The 24,244-nt window shown below is 42.6% G+C and overlaps 1 protein-coding gene across 1 annotated transcript; it reads left to right on the top strand.

Moving 5' to 3' along the window:
* Positions 1 to 209: 209 nt before the first annotated feature.
* LOC124711356 (endocuticle structural glycoprotein SgAbd-8) lies at positions 210 to 13,513 on the top strand. The gene is made up of 3 exons (XM_047241392.1): positions 210 to 344; positions 3,695 to 3,843; positions 12,096 to 13,513. Exons 1-3 carry the CDS (start codon positions 333 to 335, stop codon positions 12,418 to 12,420), a joined length of 486 nt encoding a protein of 161 aa, XP_047097348.1. The 5' UTR covers positions 210 to 332; the 3' UTR covers positions 12,421 to 13,513.
* Positions 13,514 to 24,244: the final 10,731 nt, after the last annotated feature.

The following is a 24,244-nucleotide window of genomic DNA, read 5'->3' as shown; positions in this document are numbered from 1 at the left end:
TCGTAATTAGCATGCAGCGTCAGCGTCGTACTATGACGGCGAAGCAGAGAATAGCTGCGGAGGGCGGTGCAGAGTCGGCGGCGGATGGCTTCGTAAAAAGGGAGTAGGAGGAGAGGAAGATGGAAGAAGAGGCGGAATGAGGTCAGAGTATGGTGACTTTCGCCTGGCGCGTACGCCCGCGTTCTCCAGACTGCGTCTCGCGGAGGGGTTGCCCCGGCAACGGCTAGGAGCGGCAGCGGCGGAGGTATAAAAGGCCGGCTGACCGCAGACACAGCAGCTCACACTTCGGTCAGGCTCCCAGCAGCGAGGACCACACATCCACAGCAGCAGACATGAACACTTTGGTGAGTATTCAGACGCGGCACCACGGTCACTCGTTCACCGCGCATCCACTCAGTTACCACTTGTAGAACTACGTATAGCAAAGCTGCAATGGGGAATCGTACTCTGATAAGTCAGTTCACTTCATGGGGAACCATCACTGGGGGGTAATTTGGCTTCAATAGTCTTCAATGTAACCCAGTTTCATCAACACTTTTTCCAATATTTTTCGTGTATCGTAAATCGAAACAGGAAAGGACAAGATGATTACGGACAGGACACAATGGTGGAGAAGGAAACTCGATATTTTGGAGGGAATCATCGAGCCAGTTGCCTGATGATAGTTCCCATGTCTACAGCAATATAACAAAATACTTTGTCGCTCCGTAACATATGTCAACTCATTTCCGTTATTTTCACCATTTTACTGGTAATTGAGGGTCAGAAATTTTCAACGTTACGCAAGTTCTTTTATATTCTTTAATATTTATTATATTATTATTTTGTTCGGCAGTTAAAAACATAAAGGAAATGAGAGAGAATGGCGTTTAACTTACGTCACGCCAAGATCATTGGAGACAGAACTCAAGACTTGGAGAAGATAACCATTCTACCCGTTTCCGAATGAATCATCGAATAATTTGCTTCCAGGGAATTACAGAAACTATGGATGACGCGACGGGCATTTAAAATCCATACTTCTCGAATGAGAGTCCATTCCCTTAATCACTGTCACACCTCGCACTATGCTCGACTGACGAACGAGCTATAAAATCTAGCTAGGATCACTTGTAATCCATGTTTTTATGCCTTATGCCGCCGTCGCAGCCTTAACTACTTTTTGCCCAAAGTGTCGTTTCCTTTTGCGGGTGATATCATCAGATGTTGTAGACGTGGTCGTCGTCTCGCGTTAGTACAGCTTCCGTAAACATCAGAGAGTTTAAACACCTCTGGAAGAGGCGACGCCGGCCTCAGCGCGAGAAACACGTAAACACTGTCAGTGGAGGCTATGCAATGAATGGTTCATGACTTACTCTTAGAATCTCCAACCAGTTGACAACGTATTTTCATGAGTGTCTTTAACACTCGTCACATTTCGTGTACTACAGTTCTGACGCTCAAATGCCTTTTATTTCTGAAAGAATTCGAAACGAGTATAATGAAATAACACATTTCCATATTAGCAGCAAGTATCAACGCAGTAGTCACGGAAATACAAAAATATGAAGCTCATACTATTAACATTTGAAAAAATCTCAAATAGTTATCATTCCCAAGTTCCTTACTGGTACGTAAAAAAAAAAAAAAAAATTATACATACCACTAGACTTCCTTCAGTAATTCCAAGATATAGGAGTAGTAACATTCAGAAACTTCTGATGAAGTCTCAGTAATTTCGAAAATTCTGTAATGTAGAACGCGAGGTCGTTTTCATTTCGTTTACGAATTCTAACGCCTGTAGTAAACTCAGACGATGTCCCCATTAACAGGTCACAGACATCTGACAGAAAAAAAAAATTTCTTTACCTTATGATAATGATTGCACAGTACCCAATACATTGCAGCATGTGCAAAATGACTTTCTTTTTCTAAAAACAGTCATAACTTCCTTCTGTTAAAGGCAACTTATATTTTAAATTTTGAGTAAACATTAACTACTTCAAATTCTCCGAAGACATTAAAACGAATCTGACCGTTTCATACAGATCTTTTGTCTCCCTCACAATGGTGGTGATATCGATGTGTAAGCATTGAGGTATAACGAAATGGTCCCATTTTCTAATACTCCATAACGTTACATAGTACCCTGAGCTTTAGAATCGTACGTTCCCTTCGGTTTCTAGTACATGAGATTCTAGTATTTGACTCCGAAGTGAGAGATTCATATTCAGTGTCAGGCACTAATGTCACAAGCTCCTATTCAACACACACATGTGGACACGAGTTCTGCTGTAGCATAATAACCTCTTAAATAATTATAGTTCACCTTACTGTGTTGACTGTCTACACAAACGTTTCTAAAAGCTCCTGTTTAATAATGAAACTTATTTGCCTGATTAGGATTTTAGGAATAATTTTTCTGCAGCATTCAAATCCAGTTCAGACTAGAGTACGTGAACATTATAGACATGCAGATATTCGAATTCTATTACTTCTAAAGGCGCAAAATGAATTTTTTCCTTATCGTTATGTAAAAAGAAACATTTTTAGTTCGATTTGAGTATTGGAGTGAAGTTTCTCACCGATAGATTGCGTGAATAGTTACATGAGTAGAAAACACCATGACATTTGTAACTTTGAAAATTAAACAATCCTTCTTCTCACACATGAGTCATAAATGTTTAATTTCGATCATGAATTCTGAGCATGTAACGGTATGTCACATGATGAAATCTTCTCGGGCTTCCAACCGTATGGCTGCGCTGAAATTCCGCAACGTTTCGACGAGTGTGACTCTCATCGTCTTCTGGCGAAGTGATGACTCTATCAGCAGTATAACCGGTATAAGCGGGAAAGTATATTTCCCACTTGTGAAAGTCAAAAAACTGCATTATATCAGCACTCCACCGTGTAATAAGGAGATGCGAAAATTATTTCTTAGCAGACCTGTGTCAAAACAACTGAACAAATGGTCTCCATACCACATCTTTATGCCCTGCAATTTTCAAAAGCGCATGCACCATATCAGTGTTTTCCTCTGCCTCTCCAGTAGTGCTTTGGGTGTATTTTGTAGCCTATCTCCACCAAAAGCTTACTCGAAGTAGTGTGGTATGGCCTAAGACCACAGCGAGAGGCTAGGTTTCTCTCTCGTCTTCGTGGGAAAATTAAAGACAGGTTTCTGTTCTCGTGAATCAAGCTTAGTTAGTTTGCTGGTAGTTGTCGAAGTTTCGGAAGATGATGTGTCTGCTTATCTTCACTTGAAGATAGGAACAAAGGTTCTTCTCTTGAAAGATAGTAGGGAATCGTAGGTCGTATCCTCTGCCATACGCTACACAGTGTTTTCAAAGTAAAGCAGTAAAACATAATGTACTTAAGAGTCTATTGCCTTGCAGTTAGTAGATGAATGTTTTTGTGGGATAATGAGTGAGAAATTTGATAACCTACATTTATAATTTTTTTTTCATTTCCTTCTGTTAACACACGGTTCTGAAATAAGTACGTGCCGCCATTATTTCCAACAGCTAGTACTGTTCTGTGATCGACCCCTAGCAGAATATACATTACAACTCTTACATGTGAAGACACTAGCGATATTTGGGATAGATGTCACCCCTTGTCATGTATAACGACGCCAGTTTGGTTATTCTGGAGGCAACACACACAGTTAGAGGACATGGCTAAATGGGTGTGTGGTTCGTTGTGGCTGTTGCAGACGGTCCTCGTCCTGACGCTGGTGGCGCTGGCGAGGGCGAAGCCGCAGTTCCGGCCACAGCCGCAGCCCTCGTACTCTGGCAACACGTCGCCCATACCAATCATCCGGTACAGCAACGAGATCAGTCCCGACGGATCGTACGCCTGGAGGTACGTACTGCTCTCTCGCAACACACACGACTCGACATAGACATTCAGGTGACTTCCCTCATTATTTAACACGTGTTGGACGCCAGTGTGCAAACAATTCTGAAATATACAGGATGTCCCAAACATTCAAGTTCAAAATTATCCTGCTGGTAAAGGATCTTTAACTTGTACTTGGAAACAACAAAATAAGCCCAAACTAAAACAGCGACCACCAGTCCAATTGCACTCTATGCAACAGAGCATAAATGTTCGCCCCACTCATTCAAATTTCCCTGATGTTGCTTGTACAACGCACGTCACATACAGGAGTTTATCAACTACGTCTTCTCCAGTTTCTACTGTGATTTCGTATGCCAACAAAATCAGACCACTGCACTTGAAAGTATCTACCGTGCACAGATCATAAATGATTGTTGCCTGGCACAATAACATCATCCATATAGTTGTAGAAACAATAGCACTTTACAAACACATGACCTTAAACTACCAGATATATTCATTTTAATTCGTTGGTTGCTTATCCAAAAATACTCGTTTTAGAATTTTTATGTGTATGATTTTGACATCTTGTGTTCTCATGTCTAAATTGGCTCAAAAAATGGTTCACATGGCTCTGAGCACTATGGAACTTAACATCTGAGGTCATCAGTCCCCTAGAACTTAGAACTACTCCTTAAACCCAGCTAACCTAAGGACATCACACACATGCATGCCCGAGGCAGGATTCGAACCTGTGACCGTAGCAGTTGCGCGGTTCCGGACTGAAGTGCCTAGAACCCCTCGGCCACCGCGGCCAGCCTACATCGGCTCACTAATTTCACAATTCCTACCTGCAAGTATAAATTAATGCAATATGAGAGAACCAACCGATGCTGTTAGCCAATGTGATATGTAGAAATGTGAAGCGAGCACTTTTTTAAGGACAATTTTTGGAGTTCAATGTCAAATATTCCATTTTACAAAAAGTGTGTTTTTGTTCAACTTTTCCAGTGAAAACAATATTAAATCTTCTACACCATAGGTATGGAGCAGACTGTAACGAATACTTCCCAGTAGCTGCGCAGGAGCGTGAGTCGGATTAGAAGTAAGGTGCCGGAAGCAGTTTCTTTCTAACACGAATCTATCCTGTAATTATATTAGCCTGAAACGATTCAAAATACTTTTCAATAAATCGGACACGTGACCAATTATTCACAAGAAAAGGGTCGGTATAATCAATGTATTGAGTACGTTCAGCCCATCGGCGTATACGAACGTTAAACGAGAAGGCCGATTCATTACAGTTCGTTATAGGAACGGCATCTGCTTTTGTTATATATATTAATGCATTTTTTCTACTTTTACATTTCTGTACATCGAACACACCATCTATAGAACCAAACATAAATTCTATACCAGTCCGTACTTCGACCAACAATTTACTCTCAGCTAATTTCAAATATGCATGTATGTGGGTCCTGTTACCTTTCGCGAAGAGTTCTTCTGCAACGCAATATTCCAAAATGTTCCAAATAGACAAGACAGTGTGATGCCATCAAAGAAGCAAGGGACTCTACCAAAAGCAGTTTTAGAAAAAATAGAACCTTATATTATTTTTTCTGTCTTCGATCGCTTAATACTACTCTTAATACCTCTCGATAACTACAAAATTATTCATCCATTGAAATAGAATCCGGCGATCTGTCCATCCAGTGCGACTCTTTTCGAAAGCCGGCCGAAGTGGCCGTACGGTTAAAGGCGCTGCAGTCTGGAACCGCAAGACCGCTACGGTCGCAGGTTCGAATCCTGCCTCGGGCATGGATGTTTGTGATGTCCTTAGGTTAGTTAGGTTTAACTAGTTCTAAGTTCTAGGGGACTAATGACCTCAGCAGTTGAGTCCCATAGTGCTCAGAGCCATTTGAACCATTCTTTTCGAAAGTAATCTGTTTAAGACTCAGAATTTAATCATCTGAAGGTGAAACGCTGCTTTGCTCCAAGGTACATATTTGTGGCAGATGAATAAGGGAAGCCGGCCGCGGTGGCCGTGCGGTTCTAGGCGCCGAAGTCCGGAACCGCGGGACTGCTACGGTCGCAGGTTCGAATCCTGCCTCGGACATGGATGTGTGTGATGTCCTTAGGTCAGTTAGGTATAAGTAGTTCTAAGTTCTAGGGGACTGATGACCTAAGATGTTAAGTCCCATAGTACTCAGAGCCATTTGACCTTTTTTTTTTAATTAGGGAAAAGTGCTCCTGAAGTCACGAAGAGTACGAGAGAAGATCGTTGTTGTTGGAAAACGCTTTTAAGTTTTGCGAGCGTTAAGACTAGTAGGTCTGGTAAGCAAGGGAAATATTTAGATGCTAAGTAATGGGACAGTTGCCACCGTTACACAAGCCTGCGGCAGCGAGACATTCGCCTTGCTTCAGCTGACGGTGCATTTCCAGCCAATGCCCGTAACCGCAGTTCCCACAGCTGAAACTAGCACTAAAGGACGCAACAGCAAAAACGACTCTAGCTGGAATACGTTCCAGGGAATTCATGGCTGCCGCACAGTTTCCTGCGAAGAGAGTGCATTATGCCAACACCGTGCTTATGCCTGACGATAGAGGCCATTCGCTTCTACACCGAAGGCTCCGCACTTTGTAGCTAATCCACCAGCGACAAGATGTAAGCAAAGACGTGGAAATAAAATTCTCTTTTACATTCAACAACTGTGAATGCTGGTCATCACCGTAGGTTTAAATGCGCTGTGAATGCTGACACTAAAACCGAACGTCAAGGACTTCTTGCAAACTGTACTCCACACGACAGAGTCCTGTCATTATAGTACAGTTATACACGAAGAGTCTAGCTATCGCTATTGGGAGAGTGCGAACTCATCTTGGTAATACGATATTTCGTCACCACACCAGGTCTAAGAAGTCTCCTGGGGTGTAAAGCGAGCTTTTACTTATTGCACTGTCGATCAAAATACGTTACGATCACCAGTAAAACAGGTCAATGTATCTAAACTTTTTCTCATCAACAGAAAACTTTGACAACATTTTTTCATTCAAGGACACTGAAAAGTAAACTTCGTCATACTTAATCCTAGGAACAGAAACGTATAATACCATAAGCGTCATCTATACTCCCTGATAAACCATCGAATCAAGTGGCGCAATGAGACACTGGATTTTGAAGGCCAGCGCAGAGATGATATCATTGATAGACACTGCAGACATCTTTTCCCGCCCCGACCATGTGCTCCATCTCTAATGATATCGTTTACAACGGGAAGTTAGAGCTTAATTTCTTTCCTAAGAATTTCCTGTTGCATTGAAAACTCGACCATAGATACTATTATTCCCACATACGAGCACGTTAAAGTGACGCAGCTAGATTCGGAAATAACAAAGTCTTCTCCGAAAGTCAGAAAACACCGTGTTAAGGAAAGCGATGCGCCGCCAATAGTGAAAGCGGCAAGAACTGGTTTGTCCAGAACTGTATATTTCCAGGTGTCACATTGTGTGGGGTCCACCACTGCGCAATTAATTTCACTCCCACTACCTCCGGTTGTCACAGCTCTGTTATTCTACCACTAGAGTTATGTAACGTATTCAATGCAGTGCCACATGCAGTTGGCGGAAAAACTTCCCAGAGGCGTCTGGAAGTAATTATGTCTAGCATTCTAAATAACGAGCAACGTCGTAAGAAATATCGTTTCTGGCTATCTTAAAATGCTTCGGGGTAAAAATTTTACCCGTATCTTTCTCGTACAGAGTCCACATAAACAATATACTTCTATAAATATCTTTAATTTCGTCAAACTGAAGAGGATTTGGAAGGAGAACTTCACTGTGGTGTCCCTCATTTAAGACCTATCCATATGGTACGTTCGGATCGGCGTCGAAATATGTGAGGGACTAGACTACTGATCCAGGATTTCGGACTTCAGTCTTCAGTCATTATGAGGATTTTTTAAAATTGTAGTTACTTGTAGTTTCCTTTATAACTGGTCCAGTAACTTAGCAAAAATATCGCAGAAAGGCAGGCAGAGCAGTAATAGTGTGCTGTGTTCAGCCAATCTTCGCCTAACAGATAATGTAATGTAGTACATTACACATTAATATCAAAACAAAAAATGATAGTTATTGTGGCTCTTAATTTCATGCAAGGTGACCTTTTCTTGTATGACATCACTCGACAGTTCACGGCAGAATTAAGTGTCGCAACGGTTAAGACTCGTATCGAGGAGCAGTGGATTTCGTATCCCACCCGAGGAAAAAGCTAAATTGGTTGGATGGAAGCGAATATAGGAAGACCACTCCATCATCCTTATCCCTTCCATCACTAATATTCTCGCCGTCGATGTCAACAGTAATTCTAACGCTATTACTTTCTTGTATGCTTCTAATATCTCGCGAAAAGATGGTGGTATGTAAATATGTTCTCCAGATTTTCATACAAATTATATTCTGCAAATCAAACGTCACTTACGTCCAATCCTTGCAACAATAAATGCCAAACTCTTCTGGTGAGTGGGGTACAAAATGTTCAAAAGTGTGTGAATGGCCAAAGGACCAAACTCCCGAGATTATCAGTTCCTAGACTTACACACTACTTAAACTAACTTATATAAACTTATGCTAAGAACAACTCACACACCCATGCGCAAGGGAGGACTCGAACCTTCGGCGGGAGGGGCCGCGCAATTCCATGACACAGGGCGTCTAACCGCGCCACCACTCCGAACGGCAGAGTTGGATGCATCATGAAGAAAATCATCTGCACATATTACGTGGACACAACCTATGTAGCGAACTACTTCTTCCAGCTGCTGCTGATTACCGTAGTTTCTGTTGTCAACAACTCATTTCCTGAAAACGTATTCGTAAGCCAGCCGTTATCCTACAAAAAGTTCCAGTGGTTTCAGATGCGCATTTCTACTGCAGAATCCTTATGAAATTCATGGTGTCGGGAAATTTTATTCAGTTTGCCAAATATCGTTTTGGAGACTACATAAAAAACTGATGTAATGTCATTTATATCATACGTAATTTTCTGCGGAAGAAGAGGTGCTATAAATCTTTTACAAAAACCATATAAATAGCATTCTATAATCACGCTGTCGCGTATCCCACATAGCTAGCAGGTCAAATGTAACATCATTTGAACTGAAGAGAAAAATGGAACTTTGTCCACCCTCTGTTGGTTTGCAGTTACAAAGTACGAGAAAGGTTCATAGTTGGAAGTTTCAGAAATTACACTGAAGAGATCCTCCCATTAATTTCCAACGGTAATGGAAGGGGCTTCAACGAATATTGATGTCGTTACTGCTGGGATTTAGGATCCTATAAGTTGCACATTGAATCCACGTCATAGCTTCTCTAGAGCAAACACTGTATAAGAGACCGCCCCGGTAGCTGAGTGGTCAGCGTGATAGAATGTCAATCCTAAGAGCCCGGTTTCGATTCCCGGCTGGGTCGGAGATTTTCTCCGTTCAGGGACTGTGTTGTCCTAATCATCATCATTTCATTCCCGTCGACGCGAAGTCTTCGCAGTGGCGTCAAATCAAAAGACTTGCACCAGGTGAACGGTCTACCCGACGGGAGGCCCTAGTCGTACGACGTTTATTTACTTACTGTAGACGAGAGATAGACATCCCCTCGGTGTGGACAAAATCTCGTTAGCAAGAACATGGATGACGGCCCAGCAATTACGCCGTAGATAGCCGTATCCTCCTGCCGTGTCGGCGGCTGGTAATTAATGAGCGTAGCCGGTGACGCAACTGGCAGTGGGATGGGATAGGCTCCCGGGACCACGCTGGGCTGGGCAGCAGGCGTGTGATGGGATCAAGGCCGCGGAGTGCGCTTCCTGTACGCGCTCACCTTGCTCTCTGCACTTGCCGGTCACGGTCTCATGGTGTCCAGCGCTGCAACGCCATGACCGCGGCGGTACCAAGACCGAGTACTCGACTCTGGCTGAACCGGTGGCTGCGTTCTCTCTTTTTAGCTTAACGAAGCACCCTTCACTGTAAACGAATGGCGCTCCTGAAAGATTGTGTACATTCCCAGATCTGATGTACACCAACTAAAGCATATCACGTGTCAGCCTAAGGTATGACTTGTGGAATATTTGTCTACGACATCTGATTTCATCCCCGAACGCACCTACAGGATCTACTGAGAATATGAGACACAGGAGAAGTTTGTTCGAGTATGGATTTGGAAATAAATTTATTGGCTATTTATGGCCAGTAAAGGGAAGCAGTTCGGTGTAAGAATCACTCATCAACGATGTTTTCTGTGTATATTCAGAAATTCCTTTTAACGTCACATAGAATGTAAAAGTATGTCTGCATTAATGTTGCCGCGTAAAATTTGTTATCATTCGAGAGGAGCAGACTAGGTCCTCCCAATTCCATTTTATACGCTGTCTTCTGTCTAAATCACGACCTGTAACACAATGACTATAACATGTTCTATGTGCAATCATCACACAGTCTTCGGTAATACCAGATCCACATATGAAACGGACCCATTAGGCATCGAAGTGGCGTTGAGGGAGCAGGCCAACACTAGGCCATATGGAAAATGTAGTGTACATAAATCTAGGCTGGTCATGTTAAATCGCGACAGTTTAAGAAAAATTTTGGCTGTCTCATTATGTTTCGTTTTGCATTGTCTTGTAATAAAGCTGTAATTGCTGTACTGGCACTGTAAAGTTCATAAGGAGAGTTTTCACTCCTCTTTTTTTGGCTATATAGGCCTACTTTCATTCATTCTCTTGAGACATCGCAAAAAAGTTTTAATAGCTTATGTTGAATTAAGATGTCATTTCGACCACGAACTATCCTTGGAGCCAGTCTGAAGTGGGCCCAATCTTTTCCGTGGGCTCTTCATGAAATTTCGTACATCTGGCTAATACTGTCACTAAATGTCAGTGATTCCCCTCTTTCGCTCTGCACTTAATACCAGCTGTCGTAACTCTTACTTGCGAACGATATGGGCTGTAAGCCAGCGAACAAGAGGGGTAGAAGGGGGCACTGTTCGGGGATATGTTGTGAGTAATTTGGTATAAGAAATCCCTAGTCTACAGAGGTTGATCGTAGAGGAATCTTACTTAGTATGATTTTCTTATTCGTATTTGCAAATCTCTATTGCACTAAAAATGTCTTCAGAGCAGTGCATATGTCAACGGCATGCGCTGTATTTCATGCTTGTAAATACATTTATTACACTGAAGCACGTTGCTTGCTGTTGCCAGCAGAGATTCCCACTGTACTCCTGACGCTCAACCTGGCCCTCAGTGCAACTCGGTAAGGGGACGTGGCAGCAATGCCATTCAGCTACTGATGATATGTGAAGAGTCAACTCTTCATTCGCTCTTTCCTATATGTATTTGTTTGTTAACATGACATTGTTCATCTCGTATTTTGGGAAACACAATTTTGACTATATGGATGGTATGAAAATCGGTCCCGACGTGAAGCCAGTCATTAAGTAGATTAAAGTGAAATTTCCAGCTTCTGCTATTTTTCATTTGTATTCAAATCGGAGTGAAGATAGTCGATGCAGTACTGTTGCACATTTTTAAATTAAATGTTACAGGCTTTTTATCACCTAGGAAGATATTTGCACACTAACAAAGTTAATTATGGAACGTAATTAATACTAATTATAGTTGCTCTGAAAATAGTCACCAAGGTTCCTCATAAGAAAATACTCAGGAAACACATCTGAACAACTTAAAAAATTTTGTCGAAAGTGTTTGACTTCGTCCTGTAGACAGAATATGCTAAAGAGGCTGCATGAATCTTCTGGACGCACATGCGTTGAACGACAGAGCGGAGCAGCGCAGTGGGTAGCACACTTGAGTCGTATTCGGGAAGACGACAGTTAAAACCCGCATCCATCCATCCTGATATCTCTAACCCACTTCAGGCGAATGCCGGGATGTTTCCTATGAAAGGGCACCGCCGCTTTCCTTCTCCATCCTTCCCCAATCCGAGCTTGTGCTCCGTCTCTAGTGACCTCGTTATCGACGGGACGTTAGGCGGTAATCTCGTCCTCCTCCTTCCGCCTATACGTTGATGGAGCTCGAGTGAAGCACAACAGGGAAGGTACTGTCAATACCGAAAGAGCTACCAGATTAGTGCCAATTTCGTCTCCGATGGTTGTTCACTGGAAGAACTACTCCATTCCAAACGACTCAAGTGAGATATACAGATATAGTGAATTACAGGAAAAGAATACTGTTGAAACGTAATCGCCGTGTGTTTTCTTTTCCGCAGCTACGAGACGGGCAACGGCATCGCGGCCGACGAGAGCGGTGCGCTGGAGAACCCGGGCCAGAAGGACCTGGAGGCGATGCGCGCGCAGGGCTCCTTCTCTTACACGGCGCCCGACGGCTCGCCAATCAGCGTGCGATACGTCGCTGACCGCGACGGCTTCCACCCCGAGGGCGCCCACCTGCCCACGCCGCCACCCATCCCGCCGGCGATCCAGCGCGCCCTCGACTTCATCGCCAGCCAGCCTCAGCAGCCGGGCAACAACGGCGGCGGCCAGTTCCCCAGGCCTCAGCCCTTCCCCCGTCCGGGAGCCTTCGGCCGCCGCTAAGGCTCTACGACGACCGCCCCTCTGATGACGATCCATCCAAGACGGCTTCGCTGTTGCTACTGTGACGCTGCGCCACTCCAGCTGGGCTGTGCGGCCCAAAGATCTCTCCCGTCTGTGATGTCTGATGTGGACCACCAACAAACTCATCCTTACAATCTCTCCACTTCCCTTTCACTTAGTCAGCCCTTCCTCAACTTCCTTTACCACCTCTTCACTCGGTAGAATTGCAAACCCTTTCCCTTTCAAAAATTTCCCCAATCCCTCAACTGAGTAACAACTTTTGTAGCACTTGACGACAGTTACTCGAGACCTGCAGACGTTACAAGCAGACGGTGACGTATGTAGGAAAACCTCTGAAGCTCTGAAACCTCCTAGTCCCTTTCTTTTCAAAGTACAAATACTGTGCTCACGGGTACCTTCTTTTGCTCTATCGACTCCCTGTCTAGAGTTGTCCTTCTTACATCTGTTGCTTATTCTTCACGTAGTCAACTGCAGTAACGATTCGCCCTTTTTGTTACTTTCGAGTATGTTTCTTGATCCACCTATCAGATTATAGACCGATATTACACGCGAAGTCGTCAGCTATGGACCTCGGTAAACTACATACAATGACCTCCAAGTGTCAGGCAATCGAGCCACAAGCTCGATCTCCTACACACATCCCTCTATTTTTAAATATTCGTGTATAGTATGTGCAGTACGGCCTAAGCAATGACACAACTGCGCTTGTGAAATTGCTGTTTGACATTTTCAGGTGGTATCTCTCATTCGCTCTCTTCAGAATATCCTCCTTTAACTTATTTTCACCTCACGATGCGTATTGCGCTCGTCACTGGTAACTCTTACAATGTGTGGTAGTGATCTAACGGCCTCAGCAGCTGAGAGGAATTTCGAGTGGGTCGCAAATAACATAGTGCAGTACACCCTCCGATAAACGCTTAGCTTGCCAGTAGAAACTATAGCGAAGACACATCATGCCGTCTTTGTACTAATAGACTTAACTTGTAAGCACCATGACCAAGTGACGAACCAGCAGACGGATTTGTCATTGAGTGATTTGTATTTTTATTAAATAAATGTGCAATCAACTGTATCCTCTGTCTTATTTATTTTTCATATTTATTTTCTATACCTATTCCATTCCTTTGTAATTAATCCAGCGACATGCAGCGGAGAAAAAGAATAAAAAGAATACATTCGAGCTGGAGTAGTGATATTGGGACTCTACCTTTTTTGGAGAGAAATGATATTCTGATCAGAATCCGGATTTGTAAAATTAGGTTTTCCTATGTTTTCATAATCATTTAAAGGCTGGACGTTTCATAACAGGAGAATCGTCTAGTTAAGTTAGAAAAACTTTCACTACTATCAATGGGCTGATTAGCAACGCTTTCTTCTGGACTAAAAATGAAATAAACAAATTTCGATGCGGTCAACTCGTAGCTTAAAGCTGGTTCACACAGTGGGTTCAGAAACTTGTGTGAAATGTTTCACTGGCCAAAAGCATACCTGTTATTGTGGACAAGTATGACGAGCTACAGCGCTATCTGCTATATTGCTGTGCTAAATTTTAAAATAAATGGAACATAAAATAACGAACGCGGATATTTGTAGTGTGGCATAGTGACAATGTAAGTTTTTCACATGGAAGACATTACTCAATTTTTCAACAACTACGGCTATTGTGCAAAATGTACAGGACCTTTTTGCTAAAGATGTGTTTATCCACTATAGCACTGAGTATCGGGATTTATTTAGCTTGCTCCAGTAAGACATAATATGAGAGTAATATTTTATGCCTCACTTCTAGGACCTTCCACTAACGCATTTGTAGCTAAGATATTAAACATGTTAGAGAAGTAGTCAAATCTTTTCTGTAGATATTTAGAGGTATCTCAAGTTGCTTCTGGACGAAAGTAACTGCCTACCTTCAGTGAACCAACTCTGCTTTCGGCGGTCGCTGGTAATCGGTTTCGTTTTGCTATTCCTGTTTTACAACTAATTCATTTTACGATTAATTCACGACAGAGAAACCATTAGTTTCTTTGTGGATACATTGTTCATTCAGTGACACTACGTTCTATATATGAATATCAGTTATTTACCCTTATTTAAACCAGTAATTTCAGAATATCGTTATTCGGCTTTTTAGTATGATTTACCTGTATTTGCAGAAATAATTGGTACTCAGTGAAATGCTTCGTTCTGATGCGGGACAGTAACCTAATGTTTATTTCAATATTTTGATTTTGAGCTTAACTGGATCACACTTCACGTCTTTAAACATTCTTAAGACAGCAATTGGACAGGAGAGAACATTCTGGGAAGCATATCAAAAGCTTATTATTACGTGGATTGCTTTCTATTATATGGATACCGCTGGATACGTTCCGAGTTGCAGGTGCGTCATTTTTCGTCAAGTTGAACATGTAGGATTGCAAACAACGAAAATTATAATCGTATATACACCCGCATCATATGTAATAACAGACCTACTACTGCTAAGGAGACTTGGAACAACTAAATCTAGCTGATAAACTACAATATAGAGTTTAGTAGTGTGAATACAAAGTTGGAAATAAATTAGACTTTCTGGTAGGAAATGAAAGGAAGGCGTTCAGTAAGAACACGCGTAAAGAGAAGCACTGTTAGCGTAATTAATGCAATTCAGCGTGTGTAAACAAAACATTCGTGGTCCAGAACCTGCTGCTAAACGTTTTTCATACCATGTACACCCAAGGTAGTGATATCAACGCTAAGTGAGGAACTAAATCTAGACTACGGACGACTGGCATCAAATAAGATGTAGCAGTAACTCCCCATTAACACTGTTCCTTGTCGCACGACCTGTTTGCAAAATGACGGAACTATGTGTGTGTGTGTGTGTGTGTGTGTGTGTGTGTGTGTGTGTGTGTGGATTCCTAAGTGTCAAACTGCATAGGCCATCGGGCCCTAGACTTACACACTACTTAAACTAAGTTAAACTAACTTTACTAAGAATAACACACACACCCGTGCCCGAGGGAGGATTCGAACCTCCGCCGGACGGAAGTATGGGAAGTATACACTTTAGATGGTCTTGTTGCAACTGTGAACCGTTACAGAGGCGATAATGGAGAAATGTTATAGCGTGTGTGGTGGTTCTTTTTACGTATGTGTATTGTTGGTATTTGTTTGTTTTGTGTAGTTGGAGTTAGTATTATTCTGCCCGCTTCAAAACAGAAAAGTTATTTACGCCATTAACCCCTGTTTTCGTACTTCTCGCAGTTAGTTTGCCCGACACGCTGTTTTTATAATAAAAGACATCACCAATACACAATATTTCAGATATTCAACTGTATTGAGTTCTTTTACTCTTCGGGAAATGCTATGCTGAGGAACCTCTCGCATGTTCCGTCATCAAACTGGTGTCAAAATCAATTGTATTGAAATCATTTTATATGAGTATGGCTCAATATTATAGAAACTGATGACAGTCACTGCTTCAAAATAAACACCGCTAATCAAGAGAAATCTCCTACATTTACATTTATCTTCATTGTTTGTCAAAATTAGCAAATACTAAAATATTTCTTACGACTCTGTGCCGTTATCATTTCGAACAGTGACGTTGACCTCTGCAGTAATGTGCGCCTACAGAATTTGCATAAATTGTTTAAGTCACTCACTTCATGAATATAGGACCTGTTACAGTAAAATATTAGCGACACTTTTAAGTAATATTTATTTATATTTGATGTAAATATTACATGTAACTTACGTTTTCGTGCCTCGTCACAAATTGGCTTCTTACGCAACCAAGAAACAAACGGGAAGTGTGATCCATTATCGGAAGGAACAGAGATTACAATAACAATCACAGATCATATTAGTTGATTACACAGTATTTTCTATTTTTCTGCGATAATATTTATTTCGTTACGACGCCAGTTTTGTTAAATTTGCGATGTTCTTCAATTTTTTTTTCACATTAGCTGGCGTACCGCCACATGGGCCTCCTACTGAGGGTGTACCCAACTATTTCCAAATTTGGGTCTCGCTCTCTACAGACCGATCACTTGACATGATTTTTAAAGTCTTCAGTCACACTTGTCACTGCACTTTAACTTACACCTACAGTATTTGTTTACAACGTGTTTTCAGCTTAACAATTTTATGTCAGGCCTTATGTTTAGCTTACTCTTTGCCCTGTGTCTGCACATGAAGTCGAACAATTCGGAATAACCTATGACCCGATAAGAAAAGGCTTATACCCCCCCCAATTCGGGTTACAGGCGCATGGGAAGAAACGGGTAGAAAATAACTCAGCCAGAAGTCCTCAAACTGTTTACTTTCCTGCGGTATTTAATGATTTTTTTCGAATGATAGACATTTAAACATACATATATAAAAAAATTATGATAAAACAGTAATTACATCAACACAAAAGAAAAATAGTTCATGTAGAAGTTTGTATGAATGCAAATTATTTTAGAAAGTTTTTCATTTCCGCTGGTTAAGAATGTTCATGACATGTTTTGTTACTTAAGGTTCAAGTCCGTAACAAGCTAAACTAGTTTCACATATAAAGCAAAAGTCTTTGTCAGTTTAGCAATACTGCTTTAGCACATCAAGTTCATTTGACTTTTTACTCATCTGGCAAGCAAATATGTATGAAATATGCACTGCACTGAACTATCTATGTCAGACACTCAAATTGAACACTATCATTCATTGATTTTTCGTAAATGAATCGTTTTGACTTCACTGCAAAAATATACAAATCTAAATTCTTTAAAATATGTAGACAATTTAAAATTTTTCACTGTTCAGATTGCCTGTCCCCCATCCACCAGCCACAGCACTTGTATGTGCACTCTTCCATTTTGTAGTTTTTGCTTTACTGTTCTGGTTATTCTTTTCTCAAAGCTGCACCCCAAGGATCGGTTACTGCAGACACTTCTCCCACAAGGATAGGTTTGCTTGTAGGGTTTTGATGGAAGTGGTAAATGAAATAGTTTATTTTTACATCATTAAAATATGTACCACCTGGAATTTATACATACACAAAATATACATTTACATCTCAGTTTTAGGTTGAGATTGTGGGTTTTACAAAACCTTTATACAGCTGTATATCTGTTTGCACATCTGTTCGGATGTATTTATGTAAGTTGTTGGAGTCGCACGCTTTGGGCTCCAGCTGCGGTGTTGCTTTATGTATCTGCACAACTGGTATGTAAATCCTGTTTCGTGCCCCACACGTTTGGCGCTATTGGGGCGGTTCTTTTTATGTATGTGAATTGTTGGTATTTGTTTGTTACGTGAAGTTGGAGTTAGTAATATACTGCCTCCTTCACAGCTGAAAAGTTATTCACGTCATTGACTCTATTATTTTACTTCTCGCAGTTCGTTTGCCCGTCACGCTGTTTTTATAGTAAAAGACGTCACCAACACCTCCAAAGTGAATTGCAATTTACTGCCTCACCAACACAGTTAGACCGCAATAGACCGGTGATGCTGTATTGTAACATATCACCCCGGACTACAAGTCCATAAGATACACTTAATATTTCAAAAAAAAAACTCCGCTTACATTGATATTTTGAAAAGAGTGGAAATTGTCTCTAAGAAAGTCGTCAAATGAATATGTATTTGTTTTTTGCGTGGGTGTAGTTTCCGTTTATTTTTGAAGGATTTTGGGGTTACAACAAGCAATGTCACTACGACCACTCAGCGTTCACCAATGTCTGTATTCGTTTTGATGCTAGTTATTAGCTCAGGGTTATTTGTTACTAAGAGGTCAAGTGTGTTTTCAAAACCGTTTGCTGTTCTCATCGGATGATGAACTAACTGCACGAAATAATTTTCAGAGCACAATTTCGCATGATGTCTTATGCGTAACTCCGGACTTAGTCATGTATTAACGCCAACATATATAGTGTAAATTGATGTCAGCACCAACTGTAATTGTATGAGTCGGGTACGTGTTTGAAAACAATCTCAAGTTTTTTGTATCATCTGAATTGGGAGCTCGGTAAAAGGATCCAGTTATTAATTTTATTATTATTTTATTCCGGTTGCCAACAATGATCTCTGCCCATAGTAACTTACAGAAACTATCTACTTCCATTTCGCGGGAAGGTAAAGTACCTCTAGCAGCAACAAACACGCCACCGCTAACGTGTATAGCCTATCCTTCCGGAACACCTGTATGTTCTTCACAAAAATTTCAGCTTTCGGTGCCTATCACCAGTGCTTTCCATCAGCGCTTGGATCTCTTATACTTTCCCAACACGGCTACGACAATTAGAACTATTATACTGATGGTTCCTGTATCTACGTTCTTCCTGTGTTCGGCCTGCACTCTTTGTGACTGAAGCCCTTATTGTGTTTTCCCGAGAACCTCTAATCTAAAATAAAAACTGACCAGTCCACGCCACACAGCCGCTGCTACCCGTGTAGCCGCCTCCACCGAACCACTCTTTGTCGAGCAGTCTGCAGCATACTCTGATTCAGGCTCTCCACTCGGCTCTGTAGCAGTGGTCCACAATCGGTCCTCTCGACTATGCTGCAAATGGTCAGCTCTGCTTTCATCTTGCAAGCAAGATTAGCAGCCTTCTGTTAGCCTCTCAAAACCAGAGAGAATGTCTTCCGATCCAAAGTGATACACTTCATTGGTACCGACGTGATCCACTACCTATATTTGGGTGCACCCTGTGTTCTTCGAGGCATCTGGAAGGATCTGTTTCACGCTTGGAGTGACTCCACCCAGTATGCACACGAAGTGCACGTTGCCTTTCTTCCGTTTCCTGGTAGCCATGTCTCTTAGGCGGCCCATATCGCTCCTAACGTTGGAACTCCAAACTATCAGTAATACCACCGCCTTGCAGTCTGAGGGATTTCCTCTAAACCAGGACAGGCGGCTGCATCTGGCTGAGCGACAGTGTCAACCACAGACAGCACCAGGAACCCCAAGGCGACCTCCCATTCGACCACACTTGAGGGGTCAACCTCAGTGGGAGCAGTAAGTGGGCTGGACACCAGCGAGGACCAATTGGACGACTCGGACGTGCTGGGCGTCCATTGGATTCTCACGGCCGGACTCTCAACAGTGTTGCCCATCCACTGCAGCTTCCAGCTGTGTAACCGAAGCCATTACAGCCTGGAACTGAGAACGAAGTGTCATCAACTGGGCTCGCATCCGCACATAACAACCACAGTTCCTATCCATTACTAAAGACCGTGGAGAACTGCGCTATATAGATAAACTATCGGCACGTGCTACAAAACTCTGTTGTAGACTCTGGTAACTTATATTAATACCCAGAGATTCCAAAACCGAACTACTGAACCACACAGGTAAGACTAAATAATTCGCCCCTGATTAGGAATTTGTAATATGTCACAAAACATGTTTACTTTCTGAAGCAAACGGAAACGCGGGAATTGTGGCTATGAGATATTAAATTGTTGTTGTTGTTGTTGTCTTCAGTCCTGAGACTGGTTTGATGCAGCTCTCCATGCTACTCTATCCTGTGCAAGCTTCATCTCCCAGTACCTACTACAACCTACATCCTTCTCAATCTGCTTAGTGTATTCATCTCTTGGTCTCTCTCTCTACGATTTTTACCCTCCACGCAGCCCTCCAATATTAAATTGGTGATCCCTTGATGCCTCAGAACATGTCATACCAACCGATCCCTCTTCTAGTCAAGTTGTGCCACAAATTCTCCCCAATCCTATTCAATACCTCCTCATTAGTTATGTGATCTACCCATCTAACCGAGCGAGGTGGCGCAGTGGTTAGCACACTGGACTCGCATTCGGGAGGACGACGGTTCAATCCCGTCTCCAGCCATTCTGATTTAGGTTTTCCGTGATTTCCCTAAATCGTTTCAGGTAAATGCTGGGATGGTTCCTTTCAAAGGGCACGGCCGATTTCCTTCCCCATCCTTCCCTAACCGGAGCTAGCGCTCCGTCTCTAATGACCTCGTTGTCGACGGGACGTTAAACAACACTAACCTAACCTACCCATCTAATCTTCAGCATTCTTCTGTAGCACCACATTTCGAAAGCTTCTATTCTCTTCTTGTCCGAGCTAGTTATCGTCCATGTTTCACTTCCATACATGGCTACACTCCATAAAAATACTTTCAAAAACGACTTCGTGACACTTAAATCTATACGCGATGTTAACAAATTTCTCTTCTTCAGAAACGCTTTCCGTGCCATTGCCAGTCTACATTTCATATCCTCTCTACTTCGACCATCATCTGTTATTTTGCTCCCGAAATAGCAAAACTCCTTTACTACTTTAAGTGTATCATTTCAAAATCTGATTCCCTCAGCACCACCCGACTTAATTCGACTACATTCCATTATCCTCGTTTTTCTTTTGTTGATGTTCATCTTATATCCTCCTTTCAACACACTGTCCATTCCGTTCAACTGCTCTTCCAAGTCCTTTGCTGTCTCTGACAAAATTACAATGTCATCGGCGAACCTCAAAGTTTTTATTTCTTCTCCATGGATTTTAATTCCTACTCCGAACTTTTCTTTTGTTTCCTTTACTGCTTGCCTCATATACTGATTGAGTAACATCGGAGAGAGGCTACAACCCTGTCTCACTCCCATCCCAACCACTGCTTCCCTTTCATGTCCCTCGACTCTTATAACTGCCACCTGGTTTCTGTACAAATTGTAAATAGCCTTTCGCTTCCTATATTTTATCCCTGCCACCTTCAGAATTTGAAAGAGAGTATTCCAGTCAACATTGTCAAAAGCTTTCTCTAAGTCTACAAATGCTAGAAACGTAGGTTTGCCTTTCCTTAATCTAGCTTCTAACATAAGTCGTAGGGTCAGTATTTCCTCACGTGTTCCTATATTTCTACGGAATGCAAACTTATTTTCGCCGAGGTCGGCTTCTACGAGTTTTTCCATTCGTCTGTAAAGAATTCGCGTTAGTATTTTGCATCCGTGAGTTATTAAGCTGATAGTTCGGTAATTTTCAAATATGTCAGCACCTGCTTTCTTTGGGATTGGAATTATTATATTAAATTAACAAGCAGAAACTCAAGTAATTAAACCATAAAAGCATAATTTGAAACGACACCAGTCAGACCAGACAACAAGTATCCAGCCATCAACAGTAAAATGTCGATGTTGATGGGCCTAGGTGAGGCGTAAAGCTTTTTGTCCAGCAGACTTCAAGGATAGGCGAGTGATCCTTCGGCTCCGAAAGCCCATATCGATGGATGATGTTTCGTTGACGGGTTTACACGCTAACGCTTGTTGATGGAACAGCATTGAAATCTGTAGAAATTTGCGGAAGGCTTTCACTTCTGTAACTCTGAAAGATTCTATTCAGTGATCGTTAGCCCCTTTTTTCAGGATCTTTTTCTGGCCGCAGCGATGTCGGAGATTTGATGTTTTACCGGATTCCTGATATTCACGGTACACTCGTGAAATGGTTGTACAGGAAATTTCCCACTTCATCGCTATCTCGGAGATGCTGTGCCCCATCACTCGTGGGCCGACTATAACACACACGTTCAAACTCCCTTAAATCTTGATAACCTGTCATTGCAGCAGCAGTAACCGATCTAACAACTGTGCCAGACACTTGTCTTATATAGGCGTTGCCAACCGCAGCGCCGTATTCCGCTTATTCACATATCTCTGTATTTGAATACACGCGCGTATACCAGTTTGTTTGGCGCTTCAGTGTATTTAAACTTGAGAACGCAATCTTGGAAAACGAGTGATCGTTGGCCAGTGACACTTCGAGATTAGATTTGTAACGAGATGCGGAAGAGGAATAAGGAGTAAACCATTGGAAGAAACACATTTTAATTTCCACATTAGAGGGTAACATTTGTTAATTGCGTATCTCGTTTACCCTTCATGATACAAACGATGCCCAGTGTGACGACAATTTGCATCATCCACAGCCTGTATCTGCACTAGAGAGATTATATTTCGCAATTGTTCGCAGTCCGTTTCGAACGGGTGGCCATGGAATGTGCAGCTGTAGTCTTCGAACTCGAACACTGCTTGAAGAATGCACATTGCGTCGAGTATTCTCAGCCATTCTGACAGATACGTTTTCAACAATTTATGGGGGAACTGGTCGTCGGCCTCTCCCAGAAGCAGAGAGTTAATTCAAACTTCCGAATCATGTTCTTCAACACTGGTGTGGAAACGGAACCTCTCCGTTCTCCTTTAATGTGTCGATTTTAGGGAAGAGCATCAGCACTGTTGCTGGTATAAGAACGCAGGCTTCCGCGGCCGGTGTCATAGTGATTAAAATTTTTCTGGGCATTATGCCGCGTCATTGCTAAAAGCTAACCACAACAATAAACTAAAACCGACTTTTCGGCCGAATTGCAACGTGCCCTGAGGAAGGCCGTAACGTCGGTTTTAGTTTATTATTGTTCTTAGTTTTTTGCAATGACGCGGCATAATACCCAGAAGAATTTTAATCACTGTTGCTGCTGTTCTAATGAAACAGCTTTACAACTTAAGTGCTGCTCACCTTGTCCAGACCCGTGCTGACTGTGTACAACTATAAAGAACACTTATGCCTGTGTTTCAACCGTAAGGCGCCGTGCCAGTACCTGCGACTAACGGCAATTCATGACACTAACACTACTAACGGTAATTGAGCAGCGCACAGTCCGAAAATCATTCCTATAAAGGTGGGCACCGGTACGGTAAACGTGAGGGCCGTTCATTAAGTAAAGCAACACTCTTTTCCTGAAAGCAGGTTGGTTTTAGTCATTATTCCAATACACCATATCGTTTCTGACTGTTTTTGTTAGAATGTCTTGTTTTCAAATAACCTCCTTGTACTGTATTGTATGTTAATCGGGGGCCTAAAAACGACGGAGAGGCTCCGGGCCCACCCCAGCCGCAGTGGTACACAACCCCACCACGATTACCGCAGTCCAATTCACCCCTCCGCCGCCCCACACCGAACCACTCTTTCAGGGTTACTGTGCAGTTGGGCTCTCAATTGACGCCCCTAGCGATCGTCTCACACCACACGAGTGTAACCCCTATGTTTGCATGGTAGAGTAATGGTGGTGTACGCGTACGTGGAGATCTTGTTTGCGCAGCAATCGCCGACATAGTGTAGCTGAGGCAGAATAAGGGGAACTAGCCAGCATTCGCCGAGGTAGACGGAAAACCGCCTAAAAACCATGCACAAACTGGCCAGCTCACCTGACCTCAACACAAGTCCGGCGGGCGGATTCGTGCCGGGGACCAGGCGCTCCTTCCCAATCCGGAATGCCATGCGTTAGACCGCACGGCTAACCGGGCGGGCTACGCCACCTAACTGCCACTCCACAACTCGACCTCGCAGTAAACGTCTCGTTCCATCGATAACTTCGCAACCACCCGTGTCCTGCTTGTCGCGGAGTGCATCCTTGATTGCACCAAACAGATGGCAGTTGGAAGGTGCGAGATCCGGGCAGTAGGGTTGACGAGAACGAAAAGTCCAATGGAGGTTTGTGATCTCCTCTGAGGGACACAGACTTGGATGGGGCCTTGCGTTGTCATGGAGAAAGAGACGTCTGTTTGCGTTTTTGTGCCGACGAACGCGCTGAGGCCGTTTCTTCAGTTTCCTGAGGGTAGCACAATACACTTCAGAGTTGATCGTCGCACCATGAGGGGAGACAGCAAACATAAAAACCCCTTCAGAGTCCTAGAAGACCATTGCCTTGACTTTAACGGGTTTGGGTGTAGCTTTCAAAATTTCTTCGGAGGTGATGGGCCGCAACTCCATGATTTGCCGTTTTGTTTCCAGTTCGAAGTGATGAACCCGTGTATCATCGCCTGT

This window comes from Schistocerca piceifrons, chromosome 8 (genome assembly GCF_021461385.2).
Source record: "Schistocerca piceifrons isolate TAMUIC-IGC-003096 chromosome 8, iqSchPice1.1, whole genome shotgun sequence".
Lineage (NCBI taxonomy): Eukaryota > Metazoa > Arthropoda > Insecta > Orthoptera > Acrididae > Schistocerca > Schistocerca piceifrons.
The sequence above is the reverse complement of the archived record's forward strand: the minus strand, read 5'-3'. Positions and strand labels throughout refer to the sequence as shown.

What these genes read in the sequence shown, in the direction of transcription:
- LOC124711356 (XM_047241392.1), top strand. An exon ending in GACGGATCGTACGCCTGGAG is followed by an intron (nt 3,844 to 12,095) that starts GTACGTACTGCT and finishes TCTTTTCCGCAG; the next exon opens with CTACGAGACGGGCAACGGCA.